General features: G+C 40.4%; 2 protein-coding genes across 2 annotated transcripts; both read left to right on the plus strand.

Annotated features, from left to right (window-relative positions):
• The first annotated feature begins 412 nt into the window (after window positions 1-412).
• LOC137172585 (scavenger receptor cysteine-rich type 1 protein M130-like) lies at window positions 413-1,375 on the plus strand. The gene is made up of 2 exons (XM_067577093.1): window positions 413-767; window positions 862-1,375. Exons 1-2 carry the CDS (start codon window positions 413-415, stop codon window positions 1,197-1,199), a joined length of 693 nt encoding a protein of 230 aa, XP_067433194.1. The 3' UTR covers window positions 1,200-1,375.
• A 3,322-nt stretch (window positions 1,376-4,697) lies between these two features.
• Window positions 4,698-11,212, plus strand: LOC137172586 (scavenger receptor cysteine-rich type 1 protein M130-like). Its single transcript, XM_067577094.1, has 5 exons — window positions 4,698-4,996; window positions 5,844-6,149; window positions 6,244-6,525; window positions 9,332-9,661; window positions 10,501-11,212. The coding sequence occupies exons 1-5, from the start codon at window positions 4,705-4,707 to the stop codon at window positions 10,539-10,541; spliced, it is 1,251 nt and encodes a 416-aa protein (XP_067433195.1). The 5' UTR covers window positions 4,698-4,704; the 3' UTR covers window positions 10,542-11,212.
• The last annotated feature ends 324 nt before the right edge of the window (window positions 11,213-11,536 follow it).

An 11,536-nucleotide genomic window follows, 5' to 3' on the forward strand; every position in this document is an offset into this window, starting at 1 on the left:
GTGCCTGTATTCAAAGATCTGTTAGTCCTTTTATAGCAGGTTTTAATCTTGTGCTTTGACTTTTGTTTGTTAGGATGTCCTTTAGTTTACATTTGGATAACAGTTTGTGCTTTTAAAGATATTTTCAGAACAGTAATTCATCTACATACAGGTGGAAGTTAGACTTTACCAGTTTGTTCTGCCTCCTGCTTTAATGTGTTCATGTGTCTCCATCACCTGACGTCTGGGCTGCTTCTATGTGTTTCTCTTTCCCACAATGCTCCCACAAGGTGGAGCCTGAGTAAGACAAGTTCAAATCCTACAAATAGCTTGAAATATTTTCTATAAATAAAGACTTGAGTCAGGTATGAATGTGCTCTCTCTCTCTTTATCAGTTCTTACTTTCATATTCTAAAAAGTTTTTTTGGTATGAATGTTGCAGGTAAATATTCCCCAAACTAATGATGGTTCTCTCTCTCCAGACTCTGTCAGGCTGGTGGATGGGAATAGTCTGTGTTCAGGCAGACTGGAGGTGAAGTCTGAGCAGTCGTGGTCCTCAGTGTGTGAAGCTGACTTTGACCAGCAGGATGCAGAGGTGGTCTGTAGGGAGTTCGGCTGTGGGGCTCCTTCAGTCCTCCAGGGGGCGCTCTATGGAGAAGTGGAGGCTCCGATGTGGACCAAAGAGTTCCAGTGTGGAGGCCATGAGTCTGCTCTCCTGGACTGTGGAAGATCAGACTCAGCTAGAAGCACCTGCTCACCTGGCAAAGCTGTTGGACTCACCTGCTCAGGTAGAAGAGGAGCTGCAGCTTTGATTTGGCTTCATTTCTGTTCTAATGAAACTCACTTTATTCTTTTACTGATGACTCTCTTGTTTCTGTTCAGAGCCTGTCAGGTTGGTGGGAGGAGCCAGTCGCTGTGCAGGTACACTGGAGGTGAAACAGGGAGAGTGGAGACCAGTGAGATACTTTGACTGGACGGAGAAAGCATCTGTAGCCTGCAGAGATCTGGACTGTGGCTCTGCTGTTTCAACAGGAAGCAGAAATGAAGCCTCAGACAGATTTGTATGGAGGATCAGATCTGACTGTGTTCAATCTGGATCTGCATTGAGGGACTGTGCATCATCATCTTCCTCTTCCTCCATCATGGAGCTCACCTGCTCAGGTAAGTCCATCAGTGACATCATCTATGACAGTAATATTTTCCTTCCTCTGTCACAGTGATAGTCGCTGGTTTCCATTGGACTGAACTGTAAACTTATCCAGGACGACGGCATCCTAAAGGGTAGAGAAGTTAGCTTGTTCCTGGAGGCTCATTGCTTCAAACTGAGATAATCTGCAGCTTTAAGCAACCTGCTGTGGTTCACTCACACACCCTGCAGTTCTCCTGAGCAGCTCAGTCACATCCCCCTTACAAGCAACAACTACATTACAAATTAATATAGTTGTTGCTTGCTGCCTAAACAAATAAGCAACTGTTTGCTAACAAGTTCAATATATCAAGTTAAAAGCTGATGATATGTCAGTTTTGTGTTCACTACTTGTTTCTGATGGAAACTATTGTGCGTGCAGTGTTGTATGAATGTCTTATTGACATGTTGATCAGCTGTTTTCTGTCTGATCTGAAGGCAGCTGAGGATGTTAATCTGTTTCCTCCTCTGCTCTCTGACTCCTCTGTATTACACATGAATGTAGGAGTTCTCTGTGTTGTGTGATCACCTCTCACTGATCAATGTTCATTTATTTGAACCAAAGCCGTTTCTACTCAAACCAAATCTGCATCATATTCCATCTGCATATATATGACAACAAATTCTACTTTTTACTCATAAAAAACTTCATTTAAGGAATTTAGCTACATTAACATCAAGATCAAAACAAACATCCAAAGTATAAACAAAATAAAATATTTTGAACAAAATGTTTTGAATAAAGTATAAATTAATGAACAAGAATAAACATAAAATTGAGTGTAATAAAGTGACACCAGCAAGATCAAGTCTGATCCCAAATCAGACAACTACAGTATTATTTTTAGGGCCTAATGAAACTAAAGGTGCAAATGAACTACAAAGAAATAACAAATTACACACAATTATCACTATGAAGATTAAAACAGAAGACTTTCAGTTATCATCATCATCATCACTGAAGGATAAGTCCTTTTGCAAACCATAGTGACAGTGCATCAAATATGTGTGTAAACGTTGTCCTTGATCTAGTGATGTCACTGTCAGACTGTCAGACTTGACCGACTCAGCCATCAACGTCAGTACGTCAACATGTGAGAATCTGATGATGACTGTGAAACTGGTTTGTTGTGAGCAGGGCTGTAGTGGTAAAAAAAGCTCGAGTAAACCCTACCTTACCTCAGCCACACCGTCTATATGCTCCTTAATATAGATCCATGTTTGTAATATAACTAAACAACTCAACTGACTTAAGAGGAACTCATTTCCTCAAACTTAAAGCCAAATCAAGACAACAGTTTGACTTCTAGATGAATCAGCATTTAGTGTTTATAACAGAAACTATCTGTCAGTTTTAGTGCTGTGTTTCCAACAGTTACTGAGGTCACCCACCTTTTAACAGCTGTAGAAATCATCATGTTAATAGAGTTGTTGTGTAGTGTTAGTGCCTGTATTCAAAGATCTGTTAGTCCTTTTATAGCAGGTTTTAATCTTGTGCTTTGACTTTTGTTTGTTAGGATGTCCTTTAGTTTACATTTGGATAACAGTTTGTGCTTTTAAAGATATTTTCAGAACAGTAATTCATCTACATACAGGTGGAAGTCAGACTTTACCAGTTTCTTCTGCCTCCTGCTTTAATGTGTTCATGTGTCTCCATCACCTGACGTCTGGGCTGCTTCTATGTGTTTCCCTTTCCTCCTTCAACTGTTTCTTTAAATGTTGAATCAGTTTCACCTTCTTCCTTCTTCAATCAGTTCTTTACTTTCTCCTTGTTTTTCTTTCAACACCATTAACGTTACATCCTGTGATTCTTCCTCACTTCTGTCTCGTCTCTCCTGATTCCTTCACTCAGTCTGGAAATGTAAAAAGCTTCCTCTTAAGAGTCTGACAGAGCATGAAGCAGAACTTTAACTTGTACGGTGTTAATTACAGAAATTGTGGACAAACGACACACAGTGTGAATACATCAGCAGTCAAGCTATCAAACTATCAGCTACATTAACATTACTGTAATGTAAAGCAGCAGCAGATAAACTGGACGCTTAAACAACACTAATGTCAATTGATAAAACTTCTGCCTCACTGAAGAGTTTTTCTAGCTACTTACTTTGTTGTCTTTTGTCTGACAGATTATTATTTGATGCTGCACATGTCAGTTAATGTCATGTATGATCCTCTGAACTCTGATTCATTCGTCTGTCTCATGAAAGCGGCTCCAACATGCCACTCATTTATTGCTGGTGGTATAGGATACTCCTTTGTAGATGTGGTTACTACATGAAAGGGAATAAACGTAGAACATATACAGACATTAGGCATATGCGGTAATGATAAACAGTGTGGCATGAAATACATAATGCAACAGTAATACAATGCAAGGATAAATAGTACAAAGATGCATAAACGAAGAAAAAAGAGTCCTCATAGGTGTAAGGAAGTATCAACAAGGAGCAACATTTTAGCTTAGAAAAACACATCTGCTACTACTGGAATAATGCACACAGAGCGCGAGCTAAAGAAATATGTGACGGTTCCTTAACAGATGCATCAACACTCTCACACGGCTGCAACATAAACAAATAGCATCCTGACGGCACAGTGATAAATAACCAATAAACATAAATAACATCGTCAGGGATCATATACATTACAATGATTAGCAGTAAAGAATATTTGCAATAGTTAGCTAAAGTGACATGACCATTAGATTATTACAGAGACTCGAACGCTGTAACTTAACATGAGAAAGTACAATACCATGTCACTACCAGCAAGTGACATGATATTGTCACTTGTCAAGCAACCAGCAAACATGAAGCAAGAGTCCAGAAACTGCGGCGGTGAGTGATGTAAATGTCCAGAAAACTTCTGACTCGACCCAGAAGCTTAACCCTTAACAAGCCTAGTTGATAGACAGCTGAATGGAGGCCTTTGATTGGTGCAGAGAATCCTGACACTGTCTGTTTACATGCACTCTGTGTGCAAGACCACAGACTGTGCATGTAAACTGTAGGTGGGCTGAAATAGGGATGCTTTTGCTAAAAATGGTGAAGAGTGGATGATCTTTTGAACAAAATCAGTCTGAGCTAACAGCTGGACAGTTTGCCTAAACGCTGTTTCAGAATTTAAGAGGTGGGTAAACGGCGTTTACATGTGTTTAGCCTCCACTACAGCCCTGCTTGTAAGACAAAGAGCTCTGGGATTAAAAACTCCTTTTTGATCTATACATACATTTTATTTTAGCCATTGTGAGCTTAAATAATGTTTGTGTTTTAGATCAGCACATAAGGATGTTTGGTTACCAAAAGTGTTCATTTATATTCAAGGAGAAAAAAAAGTATGTTGGTGCAACGGGGCCCCATAGTGGTCGCAGGGGCCCTACACATATGAGTAGTCTGTGTGTAGCAAGAAAAGGCCTTAATTTGAACAAACAAATGAGGAGAAAATAACATTCAGCTTCTCACAGAGGAAGAAGGATTCATCATCTCTCTGTGTTAACAGACCTGCTGCTTCAGCCAATCATCTTTGTGTCTTCTACCATGGACGGGGTCTCCGAGGCCCAGCAGCAGGGGTTTCGGGTGCGTCGGGGCACCAACTTCACCATCAGCTGCTCCGTCCAGCCTCAGTACCCAGGAGGCTCCTTCCAGCTCACCTTCACCTCCTCCAACACAGCACACAACTACACCCAGCCAGCTGTCAATCACTCTGCTGACTTCCTGTTTCCTGCTGCAGACCCCGCCCATCAAGGAAACTACAGCTGTGTTTATGGCGTCTATGTTTTTTCTCATAACTTCTCCTCTGAGAGCCGTCTGCTGTCTCTCACTGTCACAGGTAAGCTGAAGCAGAGTGTGAAGCTCAGTGGAACTGAGACGTCACACTGACTTTGTTTCCATGTTTGTAAAAATGATAAAAAGTCATCAGGCAGCAGGACCGACCCAGCGACCTACAGAGAGCTGAGGCAGAATCTGATGAAGGAACTGTAAACTGTTTCCTTCCCAGCTTCTTTAATGTTATTGAACCATAACAACTGTGTTGTAGTGAAAAGTAAAAGGCAGCAAACGAGTCAGTGAAGCCAGATAAGCACTATAATGATAATAAACAGGACTTTACATGATGAGCTGAATGTCATCAGGAGAACTCAGAGCTTCACCAGGATCACATTTGATTTAACTGCATGTAAAGATGTTGATTGTTAACAATCAGTTGAATCATTTCAACCAGACAGGAGCTTTAAGGAGACAATCAGCAGACTTTCATTCATTCTTTCAAACCGGCTGTAAACACATGAGTTGTTTTTGTCCAACATCATCAGCATACAGAGGAGATCAGATGAACTTATAATCAACAAGCTGCTTCACACTTCAGTGATTTTAGGAGATTTAACATCACTAAAGTTTCTGCTTGATGGGAGCTGTTGTTCTCATGACTTTTTGTCTGGTATCATGCATTGCTGTCCACCACAGTGTCATTCTTCATGCTCCCACAAGATGGAGCCTGAGCAAGACAAGTTCAAATCCTACAAATAGCTTGAAATATTTTCTGTAAATAAAGACTTGAGTCAGGTATGAATGTGCTCTCTCTCTTTATCAGTTCTTACTTTCAAATTCAGAAAAAGTTTTATTGATATGAATGTTGCAGGTAAATATTCCCCAAACTAATGATGGTTCTCTCTCTCCAGACTCTGTCAGGCTGGTGAATGGGACTAGTCTGTGTTCAGGCAGACTGGAGGTGAAGTCTGAGCAGTCGTGGTCCTCAGTGTGTGAAGCTGACTTTGACCAGCAGGATGCAGAGGTGGTCTGTAGGGAGCTCGGCTGTGGGGCTCCTTCAGTCCTCCAGGGGGCGCTCTATGGAGAAGTGGAGGCTCCGATGTGGACCAAAGAGTTCCAGTGTGGAGGCCATGAGTCTGCTCTGCTGGACTGTGGAAGATCAGACTCAGCTAGAAGCACCTGCTCACCTGGCAAAGCTGTTGGACTCACCTGCTCAGGTAGAAGAGGAGCTGCAGCTTTGATTTGGCTTCATTTCTGTTCTAATGAAACTCACTTTATTCTTTTACTGATGACTCTCTTGTTTCTGTTCAGAGCCTGTCAGGTTGGTGGGAGGAGCCAGTCGCTGTGCAGGTACACTGGAGCTGAAAAAGGGAGAATGGAGACCAGCGAAATACGATGACTGGACCCTGAAGTCAGCGGATGCAGCCTGCAGAGTTCTGGACTGTGGCTCTGCTGTTTCAACAAGAAGCAGAAATGAAGCCTCAGACAGATCTGTATGGAGGATCAGATCTGACTGTGTTCATTCTGGATCTGCACTGAGGGAATGTGCATCATCAGATTCCTCTTCCTCCATCATAGAGCTCACCTGCTCAGGTAAGTCCATCAGTGACATCATCTATGACAGTAATATTTTCCCTCATCTGTCACAGTGATAGTAGGTGGTTTCCATTGGACTGAACTGTGAACTTATCCAGGACGACGGCATCCTAAAGGGTAGAGAAGTTAGCTTGTTCCTGGAGGCTCATTGCTTCAAACTGAGACAATCTGCAGCTTTAAGCAACCTGCTGTGGTTCACTCACACACCCTGCAGTTCTCCTGAGCAGCTCAGTCACATCCACCTTATAAGCAACAACTTCATTAGACATTAATATAGTTGTTGCTTGCTGCCTAAACAAATAAGCAACTGTTTGCTAACAAGTTCAATATATCAAGTTAAAAGCTGATGATATGTCAGTGTTGTGTTCACTACTTGTTTCTGATGGAAACTATTGTGCGTGCAGTGTTGTATGAATGTCTTATTAACATGTTGATCAGCTGTTTTCTGTCTGATCTGAAGGCAGCTGAGGATGTTAATCTGTTTCCTCCTCTGCTCTCTGACTCCTCGGTATTACACATGAATGTAGGAGTTCTCTGTGTTGTGTGATCACCTCTCACTGATCAACGTTCATTTATTTGAACCAAAGCCGTTTCTACTCAAACCAAATCTGCATCATATTCCATCTGCATATATATGACAACAAATTCTACTTTTTACTCATAAAAAACTTCATTTAAGGAATTTAGCTGCATTAACATCAAGATCAAAAACATCCAAACCATAAATAAAATAAAATATTTTGAACAAAATGTTTTGAATAAATTATAAATTGATGAACAAGAACAAACATAAAATTGAGTGTAATAAAGTGACACCAGCAAGATCAAGTCTGATCCCAAATCAGACAACTACAGTATTATTTTTAGGGCCTAATGAAACTAAAGGTGCAAATGAACTACAAAGAAATAACAAATTACACACAATTATCACTATGAAGATTAAAACAGAAGACTTTCAGTTATCATCATCATCATCACTGAAGGATAAGTCCTTTTGCAAACCATAGTGACAGTGCATCAAATATGTGTGTAAACGTTGTCCTTGATCTAGTGATGTCACTGTCAGACTGTCAGACTTGACCATCTCAGCCATCAACATCAGTACGTCAACATGTGAGAATCTGATGATGACTGTGAAACTGGTTTGTTGTGAGCAGGGCTGTAGTGGTAAAAAAAGCTTGAGTAAACCCTACCTTACCTCAGCCACACCGTCTATATGCTCCTTAATATAGATCCATGTTTGTAATATAACTAAACAACTCAACTGACTTAAGAGGAACTCATTTCCTCAAACTTAAAGCCAAATCAAGACAACAGTTTGACTTCTAGATGAATCAGCATTTAGTGTTTATAACAGAAACTATCTGTCAGTTTTAGTGCTGTGTTTCCAACAGTTACTGAAGTCACCCACCTTTTAACAGCTGTAGAAATCATCATGTTAATAGAGTTGTTGTGTAGTGTTTGTGCCTGTATTCAAAGATCTGTTAGTCCTTTTATAGCAGGTTTTAATCTTGTGCTTTGACTTTTGTTTGTTAGGATGTCCTTTAGTTTACATTTGGATAACAGTTTGTGCTTTTAAAGATATTTTCAGAACAGTAATTCATCTACATACAGGTGGAAGTCAGACTTTACCAGTTTCTTCTGCCTCCTGCTTTAATGTGTTCATGTGTCTCCATCACCTGACGTCTGGGCTGCTTCTATGTGTTTCTCTTTCCTCCTTCAACTGTTTCTTTAAATGTTGAATCAGTTTCACCTTCTTCCTTCTTCAATCAGTTCTTTACTTTCTCCTTGTTTTTCTTTCAACACCATTAACGTTACATCCTGTGATTCTTCCTCACTTCTGTCTTGTCTCTCCTGATTCCTTCACTCAGTCTGGAAATGGAAAAAGCTTCATCTTAAGAGTCTGACAGAGCATGAAGCAGAACTTTAACTTGTACGGTGTTAATTACAGTAATTGTGGACCAACGACACACAGTGTGAATACATCAGCAGTCAAGCTATCAAACTATCAGCTACATTAACATTACTGTAATGTAAAGCAGCAGCAGATAAACTGGACGCTTAAACAACATTAATGTCAATTTATAAAACTTCTGCTTCACTGAAGAGTTTTTCTAGCTACTTACTTTGTTGTCTTTTGTCTGACAGATTATTATTTGATGCTGCACATGTCAGTTAATGTCATATATGATCCTCTGAACTCTGATTCATTCGTCTGTCTCATGAAAGCGGCTCCAGTCTGCCTGCTAGCTTCAGCACGGAGGGTTTGTTTGTTTTAACACCAGCACAGCAGGAGTGGGTGGTGGTTTGTTGGTCCGTGTTAACACTAACAGACGTCTCCGTGTCTCATAAAAGGACACAATGTTCCAACAGAAAACAAAACAAGCGCTCCTAGAAGCTCCAACAGAAACTGTTTCAGAATTTGAGAGGTGGGTAAACGGCGTTTATGTGCGTTTAGCCTCCACTACAACCCTGCTTGTAAGACAAAGAGCTCTCGGATTAAAAACTCCTTTTTGATCTATACATACATTTATGTGAACTTTTAGCCATTGTGAACTTAAATAATGTTTGTGTTTTAGATCAGCACATAAGGATGTTTGGTTACCAAAAGTGTTCATTTATATTTGAGGAGAGAAGAAATACGTTGGTGCAACGGGGCCCCCTAGTGGTCACAGTGGTCGTACACACATGAGTAATCTGTGTGTAGCAAGAAAAGGCCTTAATTTGAACAAAGAAATGAGGAGAAAATAACATTCAGCTTCTCACAGAGGAAGAAGGATTCATCATCTCTCTGTGTTTACAGACCTGCTGCTTCAGCCAATCATCTCTGTGTCTTCTACCATGGACGGGGTCTCCGAGGCCCAGCAGCAGGGGTTTCAGGTGCGTCGGGGCTCAGACTTCACCATCAGCTGCTCCATCCAGCCTCAGTACCCAGGAGGCTCCTTCCAGCTCACCTTCACCTCCTCCAACACAGCACACAACTACACCCAGCCAGCTGTCAATCACTCTGCTGACTTCCTGTTTCCTGCTGCAGACCCCGCCCATCAAGGAAACTACAGCTGTGTTTATGGCGTCTATGTTTTTTCTCATAACTTCTCCTCTGAGAGCCGTCTGCTGTCTCTCACTGTCACAGGTAAGCTGAAGCAGAGTGTGAAGCTCAGTGGAACTGAGACGTCACACTGACTTTGTTTCCATGTTTGTAAAAATGATAAAAAGTCATCAGGCAGCAGGACCAACCCAGCGACCTACAGAGAGCTGAGGCAGAATCTGATGAAGGAACTGTAAACTGTTTCCTTCCCGGCTTCTTTAATGTTATTGAACCGTAACAACTGTGTTGTAGTGAAAAGTAAAAGACAGCAAATGAGTCAGTGAAGCCAGATAAGCACTATAATGATAATAAACAGGACTTTACATGATGAGCTGAATGTCATCAGGAGAACTCAGAGCTTCACCAGGATCACATTTGATTTAACTGCATGTAAAGATGTTGATTGTTAACAATCAGTTGAATCATTTCAACCAGACAGGAGCTTTAAGGAGACAATCAGCAGACTTTCATTCATTCTTTCAAACCGGCTGTAAACACATGAGTTGTTTTTGTCCAACATCATCAGCATACAGAGGAGATCAGATGAACTTATAATCAACAAGCTGCTTCACACTTCAGTGATTTTAGGAGATTTAACGTCACTAAAGTTTCTGTTTGATGGGAGCTGTTGTTCTCATGATGTCATGTGATCTAATGTGATGACTGAATGTGTCTCGTCAGATCCAACATATCTTATCATCACATTGGTCGTCCTGCCGGTGACTCTGCTGTTGGTCGTCGCTGTCGTCGTTTTCATCCGGAAGGTACTGAACACATGTTTGTTATTTAGAGGACTGGTTGAAATGAAGCACTCAGCCTGTTTACATTGAACTGAAGAGAGGAGTGATGCAGTAACTTAGATCTGTGTTGTCATGTCTCTCCAGGCCAGCAGGGGGCAGAAGTCAGGCCCACAGGAGAACACTGAGCTGGATTCTTATAACCTCGGTGTTTCCAGAGCTGAAGGCTGAGCCACAAACCACTGAAGAAGAAAATCATCTTTGGGTTCATCTCTCCTCTCAGTCTCAGTCAGGTTTTTGCAGCCCAGTACGGCGAGGAATGACGTCCATATTGGTCGATTCCACAGCTTCTGATTTACATGCAACACCAACACTCAGTGCTACAACAGGAAGTAGTGAGACCTTTATTAAGACCAGTAGAAGAAGAGCAGAGAGGAGATCTGATTGAACCATTTATAACATAATTATCTGTATATAGTTATATTTTATCATTATTAACTTCTCTCATATGAACAGCTGTAACTTTTTTTACTTAAATATTTTTATGAATCCAGAGTTTTATGGTCTCATCTGGATAAATGTTGAGTCAACAAATCATTTAAAAATCCATCCAGTTGTTTGATGAGTTTATATCTTTTTTCTTCACTGTCTTTTATATACTATATACTACTTATTCAGCTGAAATGTGTTATTGCTTCTTTTAAGAATATTTGCTTTTTGAGTTAAAGAAATTGAATAAAAGAAAAAGTTATTGAGTGAAATCAAATGTTTTATCTTTGTTTTGCTGTTTTTAAGAAAAAAATCTGATGTTTGACAGAATTTAAAGCACATGTGTTTCTGCTGAATGTTCACTCATTTATTGTATGTGATAGTTTCATGCTAATAAATCTGTTTCTAGTGTATCATCACTTTTACACTTTTTCATTTTGAATGTCAGACCCCCAAATATAATTAGCATTTTCATGACATTCTGGTCAGTTTAGTGCACCTCTCCCTCTCTACACTGAAAATCAAATAATACAATTATTGTTTGATTTGTGACAATAAAAGAAAAAGACAGAAACAAAGTGTTAAAACTGCACTTATAAGGACACAATCAGATGTGTTGATGTCTAACTGTTGGTGCTGCAGTTTGACTTCCAGCTCAGCTGATACAACACATGACACCTGTGTGATGTCACTG

This window comes from Thunnus thynnus, chromosome 20 (genome assembly GCF_963924715.1).
Source record: "Thunnus thynnus chromosome 20, fThuThy2.1, whole genome shotgun sequence".
NCBI lineage: Eukaryota > Metazoa > Chordata > Actinopteri > Scombriformes > Scombridae > Thunnus > Thunnus thynnus.

What these genes read in the sequence shown, in the direction of transcription:
- LOC137172586 (XM_067577094.1), top strand. Translation starts at nt 4,705, where the DNA reads ATGGACGGGGTCTCCGAGGCCCAGCAGCAGGGGTTTCGGGTGCGTCGG. An exon ending in CATAGAGCTCACCTGCTCAG is followed by an intron (nt 6,526 to 9,331) that starts GTAAGTCCATCA and finishes CTGTGTTTACAG; the next exon opens with ACCTGCTGCTTCAGCCAATC. An exon ending in GCTGTCTCTCACTGTCACAG is followed by an intron (nt 9,662 to 10,500) that starts GTAAGCTGAAGC and finishes ATGTCTCTCCAG; the next exon opens with GCCAGCAGGGGGCAGAAGTC.
- LOC137172585 (XM_067577093.1), top strand. Translation starts at nt 413, where the DNA reads ATGTTGCAGGTAAATATTCCCCAAACTAATGATGGTTCTCTCTCTCCA. An exon ending in TGTTGGACTCACCTGCTCAG is followed by an intron (nt 768 to 861) that starts GTAGAAGAGGAG and finishes GTTTCTGTTCAG; the next exon opens with AGCCTGTCAGGTTGGTGGGA.